At 42.1% G+C, this 24198-nt stretch overlaps 1 protein-coding gene across 1 annotated transcript in view; it reads right to left on the minus strand.

The window, feature by feature from the left end:
• pkd1 (polycystin 1, transient receptor potential channel interacting) overlaps positions 1-24198 on the minus strand; it is a 72776-nt gene that overhangs the window by 12146 nt on the left and 36432 nt on the right. Inside the window, exons 14-40 of the mRNA XM_023333135.1 lie at positions 23214-23696; positions 23003-23134; positions 21993-22168; positions 21286-21416; positions 17720-20334; positions 16367-16561; positions 15966-16265; positions 13581-14020; positions 13099-13249; positions 11038-11187; positions 10229-10369; positions 8412-8721; positions 8108-8324; positions 7358-7517; positions 7119-7271; positions 6876-7020; positions 6369-6704; positions 5318-5406; positions 4797-5115; positions 3775-3946; positions 3053-3317; positions 2765-2960; positions 1507-1677; positions 1265-1408; positions 977-1187; positions 268-394; positions 71-181 (exon numbers count right to left, since the gene is read on the minus strand). Of these exons, the coding sequence (XP_023188903.1) occupies positions 71-181; positions 268-394; positions 977-1187; positions 1265-1408; positions 1507-1677; positions 2765-2960; positions 3053-3317; positions 3775-3946; positions 4797-5115; positions 5318-5406; positions 6369-6704; positions 6876-7020; positions 7119-7271; positions 7358-7517; positions 8108-8324; positions 8412-8721; positions 10229-10369; positions 11038-11187; positions 13099-13249; positions 13581-14020; positions 15966-16265; positions 16367-16561; positions 17720-20334; positions 21286-21416; positions 21993-22168; positions 23003-23134; positions 23214-23696 (8040 nt within the window). The remainder of the gene's footprint in view (positions 1-70; positions 182-267; positions 395-976; positions 1188-1264; positions 1409-1506; positions 1678-2764; positions 2961-3052; positions 3318-3774; positions 3947-4796; positions 5116-5317; positions 5407-6368; positions 6705-6875; positions 7021-7118; positions 7272-7357; positions 7518-8107; positions 8325-8411; positions 8722-10228; positions 10370-11037; positions 11188-13098; positions 13250-13580; positions 14021-15965; positions 16266-16366; positions 16562-17719; positions 20335-21285; positions 21417-21992; positions 22169-23002; positions 23135-23213; positions 23697-24198) is intronic.

Consider the following 24198-nt stretch of genomic DNA (forward strand, 5'->3'; position numbering starts at 1 on the left):
AGACAGATTAACGCACCCATAAAACAGTTTATTTATTCAATAAACTTCTAAGTTTCAGAGTAAACCTCACCTCTCCGTTGAAAAAGAGGAAAGAACTTCCTCCCATAGAGTCTTCCAGGAGGTCATCGATCTCAACCGACTCCTGATCCACTTGTGACGACACCTGCTCCACGGTCACAGACTGGAGACACACGCAAACACGTCAGCTCTGAGCTTTCTGTGTCGAAGCAGGGAACAGGAACGTGGTTGGTGCTAGCGGTACTGCACCTTGCTGCGGCTCATTCTGAACACAGTGAAGACCAGCAGGTAGAGGGGATAGACGGTCAGACAGGCCACCACACCGGCTGCTAGCGTCTCTCCGCTCAGCGAGGAATGCTGGGACACCGCCCTCTGGCTGCAGGAGGAGATGAAATCAATGGGTGTAAAGGCGTTTCCACATCGGCCCCTTGAACTTTTTATATTTACAGACTCAAAGATTTTTTTACAGAAATCATAGAAAATAATATATGGTTTTCTACAAATAAAAATCCTGGAAAGTTTTGCCGCGCCTTTGTATCAAGACCTCTTGAGTCCACTCCTCCTGAGTTTCGAGTGTTACTTTTCTGAAACATGTAACATCTGGCATGCTGTCATGGCTGCTGTGCTCCTTGGTCTTTTTGATGCTGTTTGTTCACTAATGTTCTCTAACAAACATCTGAGGTCGTCAAAGAAAACATGGATTTACTATGAGATTAAGTTAGTTACACAGTTATAATCTGCTGAAGTGACTTCTGACTTTTAACTAATTGCACTGGATTTCATTTAGGGGTGTCAGTATAATAGAGTTTTCACATTTTGATTTGTTTTCTTCCACCTAATTATTTTGTCTATTGATACATTTCACAATATCCCAGTAAAATGAACTGAAGTTTGTGGCTGTAGCATAAACATGAAAACGTTTGCTGCGTGGATTTAACAGGATGGAAATCTCACACACCTGTGCCTTTTGTCCACTACAATACTGTACCACAAGGTGTTTGCCAGCAGGATGAGCTGCAGCAACACAGCACAGCATGTGGCTCTCTGCAGGCGGGTGAAGGGGCTGCGAGGGGGCCTCTCCCACAGAGACAGCCAAAGGTGACTCTCGCACAGCGCCCTCTGCAGCTCAGACCTCAGGAGTCGAGGCAGGCGACGAAGCACAGCTTCCTCTGGGAGAACAGGAGCAAATATGTTGACATGAGCCCACCGATGATGCCAGGCAGCCTTTTAGATGTTCGGTACTCACCCGTGGCCTCCACTTCGATCTCCACTCGTCCTCTGGTTGTTTCATTGTCAACTGACAGCCACTCCTCAACCAGGAAGTAGTAGCTGCTTTCAGTCTGCAGGTCTTTGACCAACACGTACTGTGGCCTCCATGCCGGGGACAGGCCTGCGGAGGCAGCAGTGAGTAACGGTTGCAACAGATTCATAAAACAGGTTTAATTGACGGAGTGATATTTAAACAGAAGTTTTCTTCTACTACTTTACCTTTGTTGTCGTGCCAAATCCGGATCTTCCACACGCTGCCCAGGCTGGTGTCCATGGCGATGTGAAAGATATCGAGAGCATTACGCGTGAACGCTCCTTTGCTGTCAAGATGGCGGTGTCCGCTGCGGCTCTCACGTCCATACAGGCTGATTCCTACATGAGCTGTCGTACCTGTACGGACAGAAAAGGGATTTTACTAAAATAGTGCAATTTGTAGAGTCACATCCCGCACTGGTCAGAGGTTCACTAATTTGTTAATTAAGTGAGATTTGTGTGCACAAGTTTTAATTTGTTGTTGATTTTCCCTTAATCCACATGAAAGCTAAACAATAAAGGTTCAATGTTTGTTGACACACACACTTCCGGTGGCCTTTAACACACTTCTTTCACAGTTCAGGCTGGATATTTGATCAAACGGTAGACTTCATTTAAATTCGTTAATGATAATCTGCTGTTTGCACTCTACATGGAGGTCAACATGCTAGCAATACCCCACATGTCTGTATTTTAGCTAGCATTTAGCTCATTTTAACTCATTCACTGCTCTTACTGCACTGGATAATTACTATTTTCTGCTCAGATTCCTCAAGGGATGACCTTAAAGTTTAGTTTTGTAAGTAATGTTTTGCACTTTTTTTGTGAAAAACCTTATTTTAGGGAAAAGGATAGGCAAAAGGCACTGCCTGCTAATGTTTGTGTTGATGTTAACACACTGCCTTCTGATTTTTACTTTTTCAAAAGTAAAAATCAGATGTTTACTTCGTTACACTTCGCTGCCAGAAAGCACACTCATCTCTTAGCAACAGATTAACAACAAATATTGTTATTGTTCAAAATACATAAGATTTCTTCTGCTCTTTTGAAATACTTCTTATCTTATACAACTTAAGCTATTTCGAAAGAGCTTATGTTTACAAAACATAAACTGTGGCTGTCAGTTGGACCCAAATCAGGGGTTAAAATGCTAAAAATTTGCATCAATGCTAAACTTAGCCAACCTGTACTCAATGGTGTGTAGAGAATTACACACCATTGAGAATAACATGGACTTATTCCATTCAGTGTGCTAAAATTTGCGTAGAATCATTTCAATGCTCTCCTACGTATCGCTATGGCAGGCCACTATTAACAAAAGTTGCAAATTATCATTCCACTGACAATTGTATGTTACTTCTGACCAGCACTGATATCTATGGATAAAGTTTTATTTATGAATACTGAGTTCAACTGTTTTAGTAGGAATGATTTTCTGCCTCACCTGCCCCTCGGCTCCAGCCCGTTTTGACCTGGATCTCGTATTTGAAGCTCCCGTTCTGGCCGCAGAGTGGAACCACACCCGCTCGGCGAAGATCCAGCTGGTCCAACTTGTGCAAGATGGCTGCTGCCACAATGTAGCTGAGCAAGCCCAGTATGCACACCAGCAGAACAATCAGGCTTGGTGCACCTGAACGCTCCTAAAATATACAAGAAGGCGTACATTTGGATTGCTTCTTCAACACCTGTCATGTAAAAAGCTTTCTTTTTTTTTTTTTTGGGTGGTACTTACTGGCACTTTAAAGCTAACGGCATTGGTCGGCACAAACAGGCCCACGGCAAACGATGTGAGGTGTCTTGTGCGGCAGACGGCTCTGCTGAAGTTGGTCTCCGCCAGCGGCACCATCCCGTCCGTCCTCCACTGCTTCTCGGCCTCGCTGAAGTACTGACAGAGAACGGCAAACACCCCGACCTCCAGGCGAACACGGGCAGGCTGAGAATCAGGGCCGCAGGGGGTGCTTACATTGATGAAGTAATCCTGAGTGGTGTCGTAGGATCTGGTCAAAACAAACGCAAATTTATCAGAGAAGATCAAAAATCAATACTAAGAATCAAGGAGTGATCAACATACGGAGATATACTTGTCTGTTGCAAGCTGTCAAACATAGGATACCATATTTTAAATACCACACAAACCCACTCTGCCGGTCAGTGACATCATCATCAGTCAGATAGACTCCATAAAGCCCAGCATTATTTAATAATAAAGAAACAAAATAAATAACTGATTGATTGATAATCAGTTTTCAGAATTGGTATCCCAATTGAATTTTGTCCTGACAGCCCACATATGACAGCAATATGTTTGCGTTTAGTTGATGCCTTTTCTATCAGAAAACTCTGGCTTCACTAAAAGAACCAACATCAGAGTTTATCTTTTTTTGTGGAAGAGTTCAGAACCACAACCTAATTCAGATGAGAGCAAACTAATTTCTAAGATTCAGAAACTCTTACTCTGGTGACAGGAAGAAGGTGTACTTCCTGTGGTCTTGCCCTCTGGTCATACTGAGAGTGATGCGCTTCCTGTCCGTGCAGTTGAACTCGTTGGGTTCCTCGTGGGAATGGAGGTAGGCGTTCAGGAACGGCTCCTCCTCCGCTTTTTCATCTTCGTCGCTCTTGTTTGCATCTGAGAAGGGAAAACAAATGCAACCATGCAATCAAAATACTGACATAAAAATAAGAAAAATTTTAATTAAAAGCAAACATTTGGACAGTATCAATATCCAAATTAATCCAATTTGTTTACACAGCACATTTTAAAAACCATGTTTGCCTAAAGTGCTTTACAAAACCAAGACAAATCAAGGAATAGAAGTCAAAACAAAACAGTAAAATCGCTCACATCTAAAACGCACATAAAATTAAAGACAATAAAAATAATGCATCAAGTCACAATGGGCACAAAGGCTATTGGAATAAAAGTGCTTTGGAATACTCAGTCCGAGTTGTTTTATTACACGGAAAACAGCTGAGTAAGGTCTACTCAGCTAAGTAATTATACTAATTACTTAGTATAAGGTTCTTGTGTGCACAATTGACAAAAGTCAAAAATAGAAAAAATATTTAGTAAAATATGTTATTTTTGCTTCCTCAACAATCAACAAAACGTGCAATACTTTTATGAAACAGAAAAAGTTGTCTCTTTTCCTGGAAAAAAATGTCTTCAGTCAAGTTTATTGGAATAAATTTTTTTTTAATAGGTCCTGCATGTTTGAGATCCCACTTACTATGAAACTAAAATGAAAGCACAAAATGTAGAGAAACATGAAATTACTATTTATTTATCCACCAAGGAAAACTGCAGTTTGGACACATAGTGAAAGAAAAAAAACAATGAAAAACAACAACAACAAAAAATTATTTATGCTTTTATATTCTGGCCGAATGTGCTCCTTCATTTTAATACAAAGGTGAACTTATGACTTATAAAAGCTTCAACATGTTGCTTTGTTTCTGCACAGTAAGTAGTTGCTCACCTTCGATTGAGGTGAAGTTGAGCTGGACAAACAGGCCAGCCTGTCTGTTGCTGTTTCCTGCGCTGACTCTGACCACCACCGAGTCGCAGCGGCTGATGTTTACCGCTGCGGCTGAGGGAACTCCAGCAACCCCAGGACCCTCAGCGCCTGCGTCCCCGTTGCTGCTGCTGTTGCTAATAGCAACCGTGATGGCCATGCTGTCGTCGAGCCCAGAGATCGGGATGTGGGTGCCGTTTTCGGTGCGAAACTCCATGGACGCCACCTCGGTGGAGACGGGATAATTGGAGATGTAGTTGAAAGGGAAGGGGTTGGACTCCACCTGGGGGAAACGGGTGATGGAGGAGAAGAGCGGAGGCAAAGTGAAACTTCAAAAGAACGCCACAGTGTAAAGATGATCCGCTTCAAAAAGTCAAACTGCGCAGCTAATGAAACACTCTGTCACCATGATTATGAGCTCTTGCTCTAAAGACACCGTTCATCTTGAACATAACTCAGTAGTTTTCATCATTTGGTGATATTACCTGAAAAAGTAGCTGCAAGATGCTGTTTCCTGCAGCAGCTCTGCCGAGGCTTTGGTTAAAAGCTCGGGGGATGGAGAACCGCTCACATTCTGGAAGAAGAGGAAAGGATCAGTGGAAATGTTTGGACACAATGAGGATGTAGAGCATCTCTAGAACCAGCTATAAAGATGAGCAGAAAACTTTCACTTTTGGTGTGATCTGATCAGAGGACATTCATCCACATGCCTGCCTATCTCTGCCTACATGGCTTGTCTGAAACAAGGACCAGATTTGTTACTGCTTGCCTTCAAAAATTCAACAATCTTGTCACGTCTATAAGGTAGAGTGTAGGGCTGAAATGATAGGATTCATCGTGATGAATCGATTATTTAAAAAAATCACCAACTAATTTAGCAATTGATTAATTCTTAACTGGAGTATTCTGACTCAAAATAAGGCCGTTTGCTGAAAAAACAACACACTCAGAGCAGTAATTAAGCCCAAACTGTAAACATTTTGCATTGAAGTATTAGCACAGTAAATTGACTTTGCGCTTTACTATGACTGTTGTATTATGTGTTTCTCTGCACCAGTACTCTAATCCTATGTATAATTTAGACCTCTGTCTTGCGATGACATTTGTTGTGAAGTTGACACTATTTAAATAAACTGAGTGGACCACAACATCCTGCTGAAGAATGTATTTAGTTTGTGTTTGTTATGTGACAAAACATTAGAAACACTCGCAAAAATGTGGAAATTAGTGGGGTGAAGGACTTTGGCATTTAAAACCAAACAGTTCCCATTGGTTATACTTTTTTGATTATTCAATATTGTTGACCTTTCTGATAAAAACAAATTCTACTTAGTAATTTTGTGCTGATGGTTTTTATACAGAAATAAGTAAAATGCAAGTGATAAATAATTAATATTTTATAAAAATCAACATAATCATATACCAAACTACACACATACATTTTATTTTCATGAATAGTCTTCTGGTATTTATTTTAAAAAATATATTAATTTAGCCCAATCGCACGTTCCTAACAGACTAGAAACACAAGCAAACCTGGACTGCTGTTGCCATGGTAGCAGAGGAGACTCTGGGGGTCGGCCAGTTTGCCTGTGGCGGCTATCTCGGCCCCTCTGAGGACAAGAGGCTCCTCGTTGAGCACCCGGGTGTGCATGAGGATCAGCATGAGGACGGAGGACAGGCTGTAGGCCTTCGCCGCCACGCGCAGAGGATGAGTTTCCAGGGAGGAGGCTGGGGCGTCCATCAGGCTGTTATCACGATCAGCAGATGACGATGACGAAGAGGAGGTGGAGGAGGGAGAAGGTGCATCCACATAGACGGGCTGGAAGTTAAAATGGGAGGCCGACTGGCTGACCTGATGGATCAGGTCACCTGATGAGAGAAGAAATTAGATAGGTCAAGCAATCTCGGCTGACCAGCTCCTTCCACATGTTTCCTTTGGATTCTTCGTAACAATCTCTTCAGACTTTTATTGCAAAATTATTATTGTATTGAAATGATTCTTGAAAAACAAAATCTCTTTAGACTTAAACTCTCACTCACCCATGATGTTTAGGATGTTATCGGCTATCTCTGTGGGGGGGACCGTCCCTTGCTTGGTGTCCGTCTGCAGGATCTCCAGCATTGACTCCAGCTTGCTTAGCGTGCTGTTCTGACACTCCTCACAGATGAACTCTCGACTCACGGCCTTAAAAAAAAAAAGCACACAGAAACCACAATTTTTCCCCTCTATTCATTCTTGCTCTTTTTGTACCTCCCACACCCGTCTAATCTCACACAGCCCACCGTGCATTGCGCCAAGGCGGCAGACGTCTGCTGGATGTCGCTGACGGTGTTCAGGTCGAGAGCAGTCAGCGCTCTGGTGATGTTGCTGCGAACTCTAACTCTGTAGTCGCGCTCGTCTCGAGACACGCGTGAAGACACCCTGGTTTGTTCATACTAATGAAAAACAAAGCACAGATACGCACGGTGTGGTTGGGCATGCAGGCATGTCTAGGAGTTCTGGGTGAACAGGGGTTCCTTACCTCATTCAGCACTGTAATGAGAGCCAGCGATAACTCTCGGACCCTTTGGGAGTCTCCCTGCTCTAGCAGCCTCTTCAGCTTGCTGTCGGTGATCTCAGACAGCCAGTGAGGAAGACTGCTGTACTCAGGAGGAAGATCTGGCAGCACAACCTCAATGGTCCTGGATGAAAATGCAGAACAAATCGATGCTTCAGTCTCGCCATTTCATTAGTTTAGTAGGTTAGGCCCAAGGAGTCTTTTGTTCTGCCGCAGACGTTTTGTTTCTATTTGAGAACTAGTGAAGTTTCTATATATTACTCATAGTCTGCTATAATACATCATGGTTACATGTCTCTAATAAATATCTGTCCACAGTTGGTTTGGCTTGATTGAACTTTCTCCAGCTGAACAGAAACAAAACTGAAGTTATTATCTTTGGGCCTAAAGAAGAACAATCTAGAGTCAGCTCACAGCTTCAGTTATTACAGCTTGAAACTGGAGATCAGGTCTGGAATCTGGGGGGAGGGATGTACTCTGACACATAAAGACAGTTACAAAGTCAGTCTTCTATCACCTGAAGATAATTTCTAGGATTCTAGGACATTTATCTTTAGTCCCATTGATCACTAGAACAGTGTCTTTACATGTCTGTTAAAATAAATCACCCAGACACCTGCAGCTGATCCAGAACGCTGCTGCTTGTGTTCTCACTAAAACCAGGAGGATAGAGCACATCATCCAGTCTAAAAACATAGCATAAGTATCAGTTACTTGTTAAGTGCGAGGTTGGCAGCACCCTGGTGGTCCTCCACTGTGATGGACACGGACACACGGTGTCGAGCTGAGCGGAAGCCCGGTGGCAGGAAGGCTGAGTGCTCCGGGTTGCTGCCTTTGTAGATACAGAAATCCTCACAGTAATCCTCTCTGCAGCGCGTCACCAGCAGGCTGTACAGGAACGGGGTTTCTGAGACACCCAGATCACTGTACCCTGTGCACAAAGAGAACGCTAACATATTTACTGGGTTATATAACACTAAATGGTGAAAAACCAGTTAGATGTTAATGTCAGTCCTACCTGAGCAGTTGAAATGGACCCGGTCCAGCAACGTCCGGATCCTCCATCCGTCCCCGTAGAGTACTCCCGCCTCCCCTGCTCCTGTCAGGTGACACTCCCCGCCTTCTGGGGGCATGTTGTGGTGCAGTATGATAGACGCAGCTCCCTCACCATCCAAACTGCTGTCAGTCACATGCAGCGTGAAGATATAGGAGTCTTTGTCCCTCAGGACTCCCTGTCGCAGCACCAGGTTCGTGCCGTCACTCCCAGTGGTGGTAGAGGACGAGTCCAGGACCAGAGTCTCGTTGCGCAGCGTCATGGCGCTCCAGCGCTGAACGCAACGGAGGGAGAGCAGACATTAGCGGCACAAAGAAATGTTGGCCAACACCTCAAAATTATAATGAAAAACATATGGCAAGACGTACAAATATATTTTTCAGATCTTTTCTTGACGATCAGATTGCTATGAGCAGATTGATATAAACCAAATATTTGGAAGCAGAAGTGACAGATGCAAGCAGTTAGCCATGTGAATGATTCATACGGGTGGGGGAAAAGCTGCGTGGGTGGTATATAAGCTGATTATTTAAAGGTAATACTTTCACATGTTACAGATTTAAGGAATAGTTTAACAATATTTAAGCAATAAACACATCATCACCCTTCTCTCTGAGCTAAGGATGCTGGGAGATTTGCACAAAAGGCAAAAAAGGGCCAAGAAATTGTGGGAGACTTTCCTTAGAAACTTCAAACAACTTTGAAAAATTAACTGAGCTTACTGTACTGTTTGATAACTGGGATTAATTGGAATGTAAGCGTGAATGAATTTAAATAATTTCTTTATAAAGTGGCTCGAGATGACATTTGTTGTAAATTTGGGCTGTAGGAAAGAAATTGAATTGAACTGACTTAAGTCATCCACAGTTTAAGGAATTTGTTAAGCTTCCCTCTGTAAGGGAATGTAAGGGAAACCAAGAACATTTACGAGAACTCATTTATCCCAGTAATCTCTGGGACGTTATTGTGGTTTTGTTCATATTATGTGTTGTGGGCGTTTTATGTTTTTTAACCACCATGTGAAGCCAAAGGCAAATTTCCACATCTGTGGACAATAAAGATTATAATTATTATTAATTAAAAATGGGTGAAAGTTAAAACTTTTTTCTCTTTAAATTGTTGGACAGTGAGTAGAAAGTTGCAAATGTTTCAAGTTATTAAAAAGTTGGCTGAATAAACACCTGTGTTTGGAAACATCAATGGATGGATGCACCATTTAAGAGTATATATGGACAAAAGACTGTAAATACAATCTAATATTTTATGCTTTCATCATAATTCAATGGTGGGAAATACGCCAATCAAATTCTATTATTTTTCAAGACTTTGTAGGAACCCTGAGAGACACAGAGCTCGTGCGAAAACAGATCTGTTTTACATCCAGGCTGATTGTTATGCCAATAACAACAAATGCAGTTTTTTTTTCTCTCTACAGAACAGAACCCAAAGCTGCGTTTAAGAATTGAACCATATTATTGTGCAGCCGACAGCAGCCAGCTGGTTTGGACTGCCTGACCTCCAGCAACTCGACCAATGGTTTCCTTGTGTTAGTTTGGACATAACATATCCTCTCTGGCTCCACTCAGGATTTCAATGACCTCATTTACTTCGCACACACAAACACACATCTGCACAAAAATCCAAAGAGAAGACGTAAGAAGGAAGAGAAGGACCTGGAAACGCTGACTTCACTCTGACAGGAAATGGACAGCCACACACATAAACACTGTGCCTTCAATTGATGTGTGCGTGTGTGTGTGTGTGTGTGTGTGTGTGTTTACCCCTCGTTGAGAGCCCTGGCAGTTGGTGCAGGTTCCTTTAAGGGAGACAAACGAGTTCTGGCTGACCTCGTAAATGGACTGGGCCTTACAGGACACACACTCCAGATACACCATGGGAATGTCGCCGCTCTGCACAAGCACCTGTTGCAAATACAGAGCGATCGCAATCAGAAAATGTGGTTTATCAAAACATAGATTTTCTACTTTTACGTGGAAAAAGGTTCATATTTATGGAGGGCCACTCGTACCATAATTAGGAATGAATAACTCAGAAATAAATGAGTGTGTCATTAAATGCAACAAAACAATGAAAAGATTTACATAGCAATTGATCAATTAATTAGGTTTAAATGTATGTTTCTATTTCAATTTTTAAGTTTTCTAATTTATTTCTGTGCTTTTTTAGCATATTTGTTTATTTAAACCAACAGTTTTCAGTCACTTCTTTCTTCAATGGTATAGTTTTCTTTTTATTTATTTATCACACACCCTTTTTTCTTTCATATTAATTACCACCCAAATATATTTAAAACATGTTTTTCACCCCTAAAAATATAATTTTAAAATGATTTGACTCTTCTTTTATCTCTTAAACATCGAAATATTTTCTCCTTTTGGATTTTTTTTTTTTTACCAAACAGATTTCACTAAACCTAATTATTTCCATCTTTCATTTTTACATTTCTTGCTCAGATATTGTTTTCTTTTTAATTATGGCAGGATTGGTCCTCCACATCTATTGATCACTCATCACAGCATAAAAAAAAACTGATCCTTCTCGGCATGGAGGACGTTTTGTGTGGACTCACAGTCTGAGTAGTGGACTCTGGTGCCATGCCATCTTTGCTGATGGTTAGTTTGAAGGTGTACTCGACGCCTGCCTCCAGCTCCGAGCCGGAGACTCCCAACACCGGATCCGTACCCAGGCTGAAGTGCAGGCTGGAGCAGTGCTCCGGACCCTGGGAACAGAAGATGGTTTCACTACATTTGTTTAAATACAAACAGGAGCACTGACTGGGATATGGTAACACTCTCCAAGAGAGAAGAGGCAGAATTACAGATTGAGAAATAATGGTTTGCCTTGATGCACTGAAACTCTCTGAGTGACATCAAACTCTTCCTCCCCTCTATCTGCAGCCATGCCTGCTGTGTGTTTGCGCCTGCGTGCGAATGTGTGTGATACCGTTGATGTGGACTGTGTAATTGTCAAGGGTGGGGAGCAAAGGCACGGGCTGAGGAATGCTGAGTTTATCTCTAAACAGTTATGTGACCCTTTAAATGCCTGATCCAGAGAGCAGCGAGCAAATTCACAACTCTACAAGAATTGGTGCAAAACCAATTGAACACTTGACCTGTTAGTGTTCACAACATCTAAAAATAAAACACAGTATTTACATAATGGACATACAGTATAGCTCCATTTTGTTGGACACACCCTTCTCATTTTCTGCTGCTGAAGCTTAATGCGTCACGCCGCCCTCCGCCAGGGCAGCAGTGTTTGTGAAAAACATAAAATCAACACAGACCCTTCAACAATGGACGTTTAAGAGATGCACTGACAGACATTTTCTCTGTTTGACGTCAATGCTGCTTTGCAGGGAGCTGTTTACCCAAAGCATGCTTTACCGCCCGTCACAGCTCTGCTTTGTTATTCTTTGTCCTTAGAAGACAAAGTTAAATAAAAGTTTAACTTGTTTGACAATTCAAATCTGATGTTCCTGTGGTTTAACTTAAAGACTCAAAGCACAGAGAAGGTAAAGAGATGCCAGAACAAATTTACAGTGCATTAATCCTAACTGTTGAGGCGAGCCACACAACTAACTCTGGAGCTGCAGAGTTCATATTATACGAGCCAGAAGAAAGTTTTCAACAGCCTGGAGAATACAATCATTTTAGTTGGGTCAAGCATTTAGGATCAAACGAACCATTAAATGACTGTCTACTTGTTTCTGCCGGGTGAGTAGTGAGTTGTGCTATTTTAAGTAATTAGTCTATGATAACGATGCTATAGCTAACAACAAACGAACCCAGGTTATTTCTATGAGCTTGGATCTGCCAGTAAATAATTTATTTAGCTTCTGTAAACACAAATTCATGCTGGAGTTTTATGTTAATGTTGAGTCGTTGTAGGACACTGGATTAAGGTCCAATGTAGGTCAACTATTCTTACCGATCTACAGAAACCCCATGTTTGTGAACCATGTGGGGAATAGTCGCAGCTTACTGTGACTGTATGCCTGGGGAGGTTATATTTAATTTATTTAGACTTTTTTTTACCATGAAAGTCCCACTGAATGAACATTATATTTTCTGTCCATGACTCGGCACTGAGCTAGCTGCTAACAACATTAACACTCTGAGGACAACCTAACTGTTGTCCTTATTTATAAAAATAATATATCTCACCTTACATATGAATGCTTGTCCTACTTAGTAACTGTCCAATAAAATATCTGAAAATACTACTTAAACTATGCGATCATTACCTGTTAGAAAGCTGGCGCTGCAAACTCTGGCATTGTTAGTTTTCACACCATCTGTTTTTAGCTGAAGATTATTGATTCGCTTTTCTCCTCTTTTTTGGTAAGTTTTTTTTTTATTTAACTCCCTTGTGACCAACTACCTTCGAAATACGAAAATAACGTTTATTTATTTTCTCTATTAGACCGGTTGAAACAACCATACAGGACACAGACTTTAGACATTTTGATGCTGGATCAACAGAAATAAATGGGCTGCATTTACTTCCTGCCCTCCATGTGCATTGGGTGACGTCGGTGCTATGTCATCTGAAACCCAACAGTAGCTTTCGCTCTGTTTGTTAATTAGCACTCTGCCAACAGGACACCTCAGATGAGTCAGTAAGATACCTTAGAGGTACTTTCACACTCCCAGAAGTAACGCAGCAGAGATTGGTTGTCTAGGTCCATGTTGGGGTCATAGGATTGCTCTGCACTGAGCTGCAGGTCCCGCGTCCTGGACCACACCCGCCGGGTTCCTCCTTCAATAATGGGCTTCAACCTGATAAGAAAGATGAATTAAAATGTCAGTAAAATAGCGGACAAGCTGCAAACATGTTGCTACAGGGATGATTGGAAATGTTTCATTTCAATAGATGAATATGTATATTGCATGGATGTGGTTTGATAAGGAATTAGGCTTAATTTGCTAAGCACACTCCAGTACTCTGATGTTGTGTTTTTCCATATTCACTTTTAAAGTGTGCTGTGATCATGAATGCCAAAAGAGCATCATCAAGCCACAGAGCCAAACTCGTCTCTCTTTCATGCAGATTTTGTTCTCTATAAGAACCAAAGAAGCATAAACTTAAATCGTGTGATTTTGTACTCACTTAGCAGTCATTATACTGAGTTGCAGACAGGCAGCTTTCCGTAGCGGCACGCCTTCGTATGACAGAGAAAACACTAAGCAGTAGTTCCCTGCTGCCAAAGCCATCTTTGGCAGCTGCAACTGTAGCCGCCGCACATCCACCTCCACAGGCAGGCGGACAGCTTGGCTGGGAGGAAACCGAGACTCCAGCGCGGGGGGTAAAGGTCTCTCTTTCATTATTTCGTCTTCGCAGGTTGACTTTGAGAATACCTGCCAGAGGTACTGAACTCCGTAGAGCACGCAGCCCTTCAAGTCCATGCTGGCTTCCACTGAAATGGGCTGGGAGCGCCAGACCACAAGGCGGGACTGAGAGATCTGCACCTCTGGCTCCTCACACTCCAGCACTCTGATGTTTACCTCCACCTCGGCCAAAACCAAGCTCACCAGGTTACTGCAGTTTACCTGGCAGGGAACAGGCAGGCATGACAGGATGTAAAGTTTTTACCATTCAGTAGCTATGAAATCGGTGACTATCCAAAAGGACCTTGAAAAAATATTCACACCCCTGGGAGTCTTCAAGATTTTGACACGTAACAGCAAGCTTCATTGTGGTTTGTTGAGACTCTATATGAGACCAACTCAAAGAAGCACAAAATTGCGAAGTAGAAATAAAATAATACAAGCAAATGTTGACGTTAGGCATGCAAGTTGTCAATGAATGAGGTAATGTAAAAAAATTTGTTGTTTTTTTTTTTACCCCTCCAGGGGGTCGTTTTCTGTGCTCTAGTGTCCCTTATATGAAAGTAGTCTGACAGGAAAGGGGAATGGAGAGGGGAGAAGACATGGGACAAAGATCGCCGGGTCCGGGAGTCGAACCCACGATGTCCGCGTCGAGGATCTTGAGGCCTCCAAATATGGGTCGCGCTAACACCTACGCCATCGCGGCACGCCCCGAGGTAATGTAAAGTTAGTTGATCTTATCGTTCGACTAATGATTAATTAATAAGTGGTCATTAGTTTTCTCTTCAAGAGGGCCAATTGTCTTTCCAGTAACCTTTTAAATGAGAAGTTGCTTCTGCTCCATCATGCTTTGTTTTTATTTTAAAACAGAACAACATAAGCTGTATTTTGAATCCCCCAGTGGACTCTGTTTGGACTGTTTCCAATTTGAGCTTGAGCTTACAGAACAGGCAAAAGTTTCCATCTGAATGTGCTATTAGCAACTTAAGAGTTCCTACCTGGTGAAACGGAGTCAACATTTCCGTCATGGTCAAAAGAAAGGTCTCAAGACATACTGGATTTTTATGAAGGGAGGACAAAGTGACAAGCTTCCAGGACCTTGGGGATACATTTGGATTGCAGAATCCGGATTTGTTTAGATACTTACAAATCGGAAACGTTTTAGGGAAGAAAAAATGAGCAAAACGTTTCTAATATCAGTGAAGACATTTTTGATATTGTCAAAAATGCATTTAAGAATATATCATTTCTATGCTATATCTCTAAGCTATATTTGGTAATCACTGCAAATTTTACAGGTAAATAACACAGTGCATATAAAAGCAAAATGGAAACAAAGGGCAATGTGACGTAAAGTACAGGGAATCTGTAGACAACAGTGAAGCACAACAGGCGCTCCCTGCTGGAGGGAATTCAGCTGGAGGAATATGATCCGCTACTTTTGCACACCGGCCCAAAAGACTAAATATTCATGCCGGGCCAACTGTTGGAGACTCTGTGGATCTACATGAGCAAATCACTTTCACATTTTTTGGGATTGAACTCATGTGGTTTCATTTTGGAGAGAAATACACAAAGTCCTGGAGCCAGTCTTCAAAAGGAAAATACAATTTCAATTTGTGGTACTACCTATGGGTAACTTGGATAGACCAGGACTACAAAAAAAGATAAATTTCTACTTAGAGAGCTATTGGCTTAAGCAAAAAATAAATAGCCATTTTGGAGTAAAACCACAACTCAAAAATGGTTTAAGAAGGAAACTTCAAAGATTAATGAGTGGGTTTATTTGACAGTACTTTCATAATCAAATGAATAATCTTTACATTGAAGTCACAAGGCATAGTTTTTGAAAACTATGATGGTGTCTGAATTATCAAACCTGATTTTGTGTAATTATCTATCTTTACATAGATTTTATTCTTTTCCTCCTGCTGATGTTGCAGTTTCTTTACTCAAGTTAATTTGTGATGTACAAAAACGAAAAATCAATTAAATATAAATGACATTGAATCATTTTACTTCCCCTTCACAATCAGGTGCTACTTTGTCAGTAAAATCCCCCAAAATTCAATGAAGCTTGTGGCTGTAAGGTGACAAAATGTGGAAAGGATAATTGGGTTTGAATGTTTTTTTGATCAATGGAGAGATAACATAGAGATGTACATACTTGGACCAAATAGTTTCCTGGATGACTGTAGCGCACAGTGGTGGTGGTTGTGTTGGTGGCGACTCTCACAGAACCGTCCCCGAAGTCCCACAGGCAGTCCACTGGGCTGGACGTGGGCGTAGTATGGGCCATCAAGGTGATTGTCTTGTTGACAAAAGTATCCTGCGGCACCGCATACAGCTCGGCGGAGTTCATGCGGTTCTGCACTTGTATGTGCTCAGTGATGTTCTGATCTTTCACGTTGTTTATAGCCCTCAGAAGAATGATCAACAGGCCTGGCTTTTCTGCATCATATTGCACCTGAGGTCATTGAGATAAATGTCAACATCCTGGCGGATTGACTGTGCTGTTCTGACACTAATTTTAAAATCTGAGAATGCTTCAAGTGTGAGGAGTCAGACCTGTTTGCCCACATGTGTGACCTTCTGGTGAGTCAGTTCAAACGTCCACACGAAACTGACAGGATTCCCCTTCTCGATGTCGGCTGTATACGTCCTTTTCTCGCCCACGGAGATGGCTTTGCTGACTCCCTGGATGGAAAGTCCACTCACCGGCTCCATCACTTCTATTTGAAGTTTGTGATTGTAACAGCATATCTGATGAGTCAAGCAGAAATAGAAATACTTTACTTTGAGTCATTGTCCATTAGACTCACAGCCACAAACAAGAGCAGCTTTCACAACACTTTGAACTAACGGTTACATAAAGAAGGGAAGAAACAAACATGGAGAGTAAAAAAGGAAGGAAGAAAGTAGGGAAGGAAGGAAGGAAGGAAGGCAGGAACAAAGGAAGGGACTGAACAAGGACAAAAGGGAAGAACGAAAAAAGGAAGGGAGTAAACGGCACAAGCTGAACAGACATTTACTCCTACAGCTGAAAATGAAAATGTTCAAATAGTCATAAGCATGAAGTCTGACAACCAAATTTTGGTGTTGTAAAAACCGATCATGCCCCATTTCTGTTTTTGCTTTCATATCATCCAATAAATATTCATCAAAAATAACCAGAGTGTATCCAAGAACTTCAACTTGATAAGACAGAGAAGCTCTCCAAACCAACATGACCCTATGCAAAAATGTAACTGAGTCCTGTGTTAAAATATGAATTAACTACAATGATTGACCTCATTTTCTAAAAAGATGAGTTAAATTTTATTAGTGGTCACCAGTCCTGGTTACTGGAATCAGGACATCACTCAACTAGAATCTGAAGTATTCTGTGTTGGATTATCAAAAATAAACCTATACAAAATAAATCCAACGTATCTTCAAATAACAGGCTTGTAGCTGTTGATCAGATGGGAAGCAGGTGTTTGAAATCAATTGCTGAGACTGTGTTGTCAGTGGAAATTATGAGAAGAATAGAAACCAAACAACCCCTGTGTAACGTCAAAGGGAATCAGGGTCACGCACAACAAAAAGAAACCCATAATTTATGTCATCCAGGTGGAGTTGATCTGAAACAGACCATCTGTTCTTGTTTCTTAATACCTCCATTAAGTTAGACTTTCCCAATGCTAATTTTACATGAAGTTTTGCTTAATGAAAACTATGAAGTGAACAACTTTGGCTGAAAAGGTCCATTCCTGGACAATCACCATGTAAGCATTACTTAGGACTCAATAAACTATCTGGGAATGATGTTATATGTTTGGTACTTCTGTGAATATATGTGATCCAAAGCAAGCTTTTAAAGATTGTCTAAAGATTTGAGGACAAGTATGTTTTCAACAAACCAATCTAAGTTTCCATTACCTTGTTGCATCCCTGCAGATTCACGTAGTAAGTGTCCACCTTGCTGAAGGCGTGAGTGTAGGTTTTGTTCGGCTGAGGGTGGATTTTTGCATCAGGGCTGAAGGTGAGGGTCAGACTGACGTTCGTACCCTCTATCAGAAGGGGTGTGAACTCCACCTTTTCGTTAACTGCTGCATACTCCTTACTGACTTTCAGTTCCACTTTAATCTTGTCCTGAAAAAAGAACTCCCTTGAAAAGGCCTTACTGCTAACGTTGTTGGTGGCGTTCAGAGTAATGATGACTGTTTTAGGCTCAGAAAAATTGAGAAAAGTTTGCCTTCCTGATTTAGTAGTTCCTTCCACCAGCCACGTCCACCTCACATCAGTTCCCGTCATCACCTCCCCCTCCAAGTTGATGCCAACTCTGGTTTCAAAGTGATTCCGGTCCTTCTCATTGGCTATTGAGAAACTTAAGCCAGTAATTATATCTTGGACGTCGATGGTCTTTGATTTAATTGTTGAATTAACTTTATTGAACACCTCCACTGAAACTTTTTTTCGACCTGGACTGTCGAAGGTGTAGGCCAACCAGGGTGCGGTCGACGGCTGATTCTTTCCATTCACAGACCACCGATACTGTAGTTCTGAACCCTTCATGACCTCTACTGTCAGGTTTGTTGTAGCTCCAGTGGCAACTGGGTTGTTACTGATCTTTAGGTCAACACCAGAAGGTGGTTCAAAAAAATAGATGGTTTTGTTGACCAGAAGATGACCCAGGAGGTTCTCCGCTCGAAGAAAGATGTTACAGGGTCCTGGCTTTGAGAAATTCAGCTCCACCATTTTTCCACTCATGTTGAATGAGCTGACAGTATCCTGCTCTCTGACAATGTTCCAGATAAATGTCATGTTGGTGCCCTCCTTCAATCCCGCTTGAAGATGAAGAACGATGTTTGTTGCATAGCAACAGCTTTCCAGCGCTGCGCTTCCGCCTCCTTTGATGTCCTCTGCCAAAATCTGCAGGCCCTCCAGCTTCCGTTGGACAAACAGGGAGATGCTTGCATTTGCTGTTCCCACGCCGTTCTTCGCTATCACAGTGATGTTGAAGGTGCCAATGGAGTGAAAGGTGTAGAACATGGTATTGGTCCCTGGGATCGGGGTGCAGTGGTCACACAGAATCCAGGAGTAGTCTACACTGTCTCCATCCTCCTGGTAGGCCACAAAGTTGACTTGCTCATACAAGGGGGCATTTACGACGCTAGCATTCACTTTCAGTCTTAAAATCTGCGCAAACACAGAAACCAGTAGAAAAGTCTCATTTTGACTAACACTGTTGGCAGCTTTTAGTGTGATGTTGTAGTTCCCAGAGATGTTGTATGTATGGACGATACTCTGGCCAGTAACCACTTGAATATCTCCAAAACTCCAGGTGTAAGTAACATCAGAGGCCAGAGAAGAAGCTGTGAAAGTGTATGGAGTTCCTCTTGTCAAGTTGTTGTTCTTTGTCCCATTGTGACGTATCAAGATCGGTCCAATGGGAACCAGAACATCAATGACAGCACTCGTGTTATTGGCAGAGATGTTGTTGAAAACATGAACAGTTATCACATAACGACCTGACTTTTTATACTTTGCTACAGCATTTCCAGAGCCGTGGGTGAAGAATGGCTCCTCCCCTCTACCAAAGTCCCACTGGTAGCTGTAATTGAACTCTGGCTCAGCTATCACTTTGAATTGTACTTCTTCTCCAACTCCGTAGTGTGATTTTTTAGGGAAGATGCTGACATTAGTCACAGCTGGCTGCACACACACCCAGTTGAAGAAATTGGCCTTGGTGGCTCTGTTGACTCCACTGGAGAGAAGCAAAGAGAGGTGGTAGTTCCCACTCAGCTGGTAGGTGTGTGAGACGCTGGAGTTGCCCTGAATCGTCTCATTGGGGCTCCCATCCCCAAAACTCCAATTGTACTGGTGAATTGTTGCATTGCCGGATGCCCAGGCCTGAAAGTTGACTTTGGTCCGCTCCTGGACACATCCTGAAGGCTCCATCCTTATGACTTGGAAGACGTACACATGAACTGAGAGGGGCATCCAGCCAAAGCTCACTGCGTTCATGGCAGTCACATTCACTGTGTAGTTGCCCTCTTTGACATAGTTGTGCGATATGTTAGGATGAGATGTAATTATAGGATCAGTGCCGTCCCCCATGGAGAAAATCCATGTGATGTTGTTACCAGAACTGAGCTGTGCCCACACCTTGGTGGGGCTTTGGAGCTCTGTGGGAGAGGAGCTTTTGGCTGTGAGGCCCTCAATCTCCTCGTAGACAAATATCTCTGCACAGGTCGATGTGAAACTGATGGTGTTGTTCACTGACACACAGACGTTGAAGTTGCCGCTCTGTGCGAAGGTGTGTGACACCCGCCGACCTTTGAGGGCGGTGCCATCCCCAAAGTCCCAATCGTAGTGAATACCATACGGCGAAGGCAGAGGATGGGCCTCAAAGAAGGACGATTGGCCCAAAAGCACAAACTGCCGCTCTGTTTGTATGTCGACATGCGTCAGGATGCTGTAAACACTCATGTTGATGCTCTGGCTGATGTTGTCATAGCGATTGGATACGGATACCTGCGCTGTGTAGATACCTGTACACACAGAGGGAAACAAAAGGGAATGAACTGAATTATGGCTGGAACAATAAGTCGATAACAATATATATTACAATAGATAATCAATATTAATAGAAAATATGTCTGACAGAATGGTCAATAATTTCACTGAACTCCAATCCAGAACCGCACAGCATTCTGGGGGATGTAGGCAGAGGAAAGGATTTAGCCTTTTAACCTCTCACAGCCAGCTAAGCAAGCTTGGTGGCATCAACTCATTCACTTATTTGGTTACCTAGCAACAATCTGTTGAGTAACCTGCACAGCAGCAGCTTATGGTTTTGCCATCATACCTCATAATTGCTTAAAAATAAAAGTGTGAAGTGTAAATTGTAGATAAAACAGGAAAGGTCATGCCAACAGTTTTTCAGTATTTCTGATACTTCTAAACAAAAACTAATCAATAGCTATCAATAGACTGGTATGGAACTGTTATATCATAATACATTTTATAGCCATAAATAGCCACTCTAAGTAAAATGCTATGAAGGACACTTGCTGCTGCTTTATGTTTACCATCAAAAAATGTATACTGACAATAAACATCCACCTAAGTAATGATGTATGGATTTACAATCCAGGACTCATGGGTTCCACTGTAAAGGTAAACTACTTTATAAAGAACAATTTTATAAAACTACATGAATTCATAGCGAAAACAAACAAACAAAGAAAACAACTAACGGATATACTAAAAATAAGTTGTCAGTTTTTATGGGATATGTGATGTCATCAGATGCATGGAAATGTGAAAACCTTTGTTTTGTTTTGCAATTGTAGGTTTCAGTTTAAGTAAAGCCAATTCACATCAAAAACTAATCACAGCATGTTGGTCAAACACTATCTAAAAGTAATCTTGTTGATTAAATCCTGACTTCAGCTCCAGCTGTGCTAATTTATCTGACAGGTTTAAGAAGGAGGCCGTACCTGGCTGAGAGTAGATATAGGTGATGTTTTTGCTCAAGAGAACTTGGTTAGGGGAGTCTTTACAGAGGAGAGACGGAGAATATGGAGGCTTTGACTCAAATTCCTCATATCCACCGTCACCAAAGGACCATCTGCAGAAGAAAAGAGTCGATGAAAGATCAACAAAAGAGGATCTACTTTTTCTCTCTGTTTGATGCCTAAAGCTTCACAATGCGAGTGACGGATTGGGTACACAAAAATATACACACTAGACTGGAAAATGTGAATCTTTTCTTAAAAAGGGTTCAATGGAGGGTTTGGAAAAGAAGAAACGAAAAGTACAAACTTGAAGGCTCTTTAGACTAAGAAGATAGGAGTGGATCAGGGTTTGGGGGGCAGGGAGAAGAGTACTCCAAAGCAAAAGGGCTAGGAAGGGGAAAAAAGGAGTACTGGGGAAACAGTTGCACAGAGAGGAAAATTCTTGTCAGCAATCTTCCCTGACCACACGGTTATAAATTTAAAGCTCTGTTTCAACTGCTGTGGTGCTATTATGGCATACAGGAAGCTCAAAGCTGAGAAATGAAAGGAAAAAGAGATAGAATGAGAAGATGGAGAGCTTTCTTACTTCATAAACAGTGAAAGATAAACAAAATATCACCAGGTATATATCTGAAAAGCTGTGTATTATTAATTTAGTGATCCTCTGACCCTTCTCCAATGATTCGTACCGAAATGTGGCTGGTACCGACATGTCCACGAGCACAGAGGTGGTGAGTGTCTGATTGGACCCCTGAGGAACCACATCCGGCACCCCCTTTACCGTGAGGTTGGCCATCGGCTGCAGTCGATCAACAGTTATGTTGAAATGCTTCGTCAGTGTGCTGACATGGTTTGAGGCTGTCACCTGGAAGAGATGCAGGACAGTTCATAGGAGTTTGTAGTCTGGAGCCATGTCCAACTTTACGATTAGAAGATCAGGGTATCTGTAGACTTCCACAAGTCAGGTGTAAGGCTTTTTAAGACTGATTTTGTGCTGCCTTGAGTTAAATTTAAGACTGAAAAACTATAAATATCAAGGACGGTTGGGGGAACCTGCTGCATTAAAATCAAGCACAGCCAAAACTGTAAACCCGGCTTTATTAGCCTTCTCACATATGGCTCTCTTCAACCTTAGCCTAGCTTAAGAGTTTGTTTTGCATCTCGGCTCATATAGTTTGGCAACAGAAGTCAGCCAGAGGCAAAAATGAATGTTGTCCAGCCAACTGGCGATAAATTTGCACTTATCCAATATAGACACAAATAAGCTAGTATGGATATGTTAGCAGCTAGCTAGCTAGCGGTAGCCTCAACTGTGCACGACTCAAACTTTTGCCTGACAGAAGAAAAAAGCAACATTAAATACTCCTGTCTCGATAAAATATAAGACCTGTGATCAACATGTTTAACTTACCTTTTAAAATGAATTCAAGACATTTTAGACACAAATCTAAGATTTTTTTAAGGATGCACAAACATCCTTGAGACTATGGTAAAAAAAACACACAAAAAAAGCAGGTAAGTGTAATTTTCAAGCATTACAGTAAGCTAACATTTACTGATCATATGTCATTTGGTAAAAGTTATCCATCCAATCAGCTCAGCTAATTGTCTTGAGTCATTGACTTTTACAGGGGAACATTTTTTTTTTTTTACAGCATCGTCACTGTAACAGAAGCTGATTATTAATACTAAAACATACTGTGAGCTTGTAGATGGCAGCGTTCTGGTAGATCACGTTGAGAACACTGTTGAAGTAAGTGAAGTAGGGCTTATCATCCACAGTCCACTTGAATGTGGGATTAGAACCTTTAAGCACCGACGCAGTGTAGCTCTAAAACACAGGCAGACGACACTAATGTTAACTACATCTGGTCAATCTGCACCAAAGTTGGCCAAAAACATAAACTTACCACAACGGACTCCATCAGGACCCTGTGTTCTGGGTCTGGCTGCACCACTAGCCCTTCGAGTGGATCTTCCAAGTGGACGACCAAAGGCAGGGTGGCTTCTGTCACATTATTATGCGCCTCCAGCTCCACCTGCACTTGACCTCTCTGTTCCTCTTCTCCCAAACTCAGATCTAGCACCGCATACAAGACGGGTTCAGAGGCTTCGACTGTTGAACCCGACTTCCACCCGTTATCGCAGACAGCTGGGCTGGACAAAAACTCAGCAGGGCATTTCAACTGGAAGGTCACACTGACACTGCTGCCTTGTCGTGATACCCTCGTCTCATAGGGGGACTGCACACGGAGTACAAGCCTGGTGTTGTTGGGCTGCATGTAGACTGTGCCGTTGTTCAGAGTAGGGTGGAGGATCGTCAAACCGAGGGGAGGTACAACTCGGAGCGGACAAGATGCTGAAGATGGGTATGATGGTTCAGTGGTGGAAACCTGTCGGCAACGTTTGGTTGATTTATTGTGGCTCAAACCTCCAATATGTTTTCTTTTACATATCTTTTAAAACTGTCACAATGTAGTGAAAATCTGTGAAAAAAATGTAACTCCTCTGCCATCTCCCTAACTAACTACAGAACTAAACCACTCGGTCAGAAACTATCAATCAGAACCAGGAGGAGGGTGTGGGCGCTGTCAATCATGCTTGTGTTTACACTCTTCTCACATTATTCCTCTTTCTTTCTGCTGCGCTACAGCTTCTCCCCATCAGCATAACTAGCCTGCCATGAACGCTCCGGCTAGTTAGCATGGCCTCCGATGACAGTAGATAAATATTTTTCCTGAAACAATTTGTTTCTCCACCATTGGCTCAATGAGGAGCGAATACACAAGGTTGATTGACAGCGGTAAGATCTTTCTCTGATTAGTTGTTTTTGACCAGGAGCATAGCATTTCAGCAGACGGCGATAGTAGCTCAAGCAGGACATGGACCTTTTCA

The sequence above is a fragment of the Xiphophorus maculatus genome, chromosome 5 (genome assembly GCF_002775205.1).
Source record: "Xiphophorus maculatus strain JP 163 A chromosome 5, X_maculatus-5.0-male, whole genome shotgun sequence".
In the NCBI taxonomy this organism is placed as follows: domain Eukaryota; kingdom Metazoa; phylum Chordata; class Actinopteri; order Cyprinodontiformes; family Poeciliidae; genus Xiphophorus; species Xiphophorus maculatus.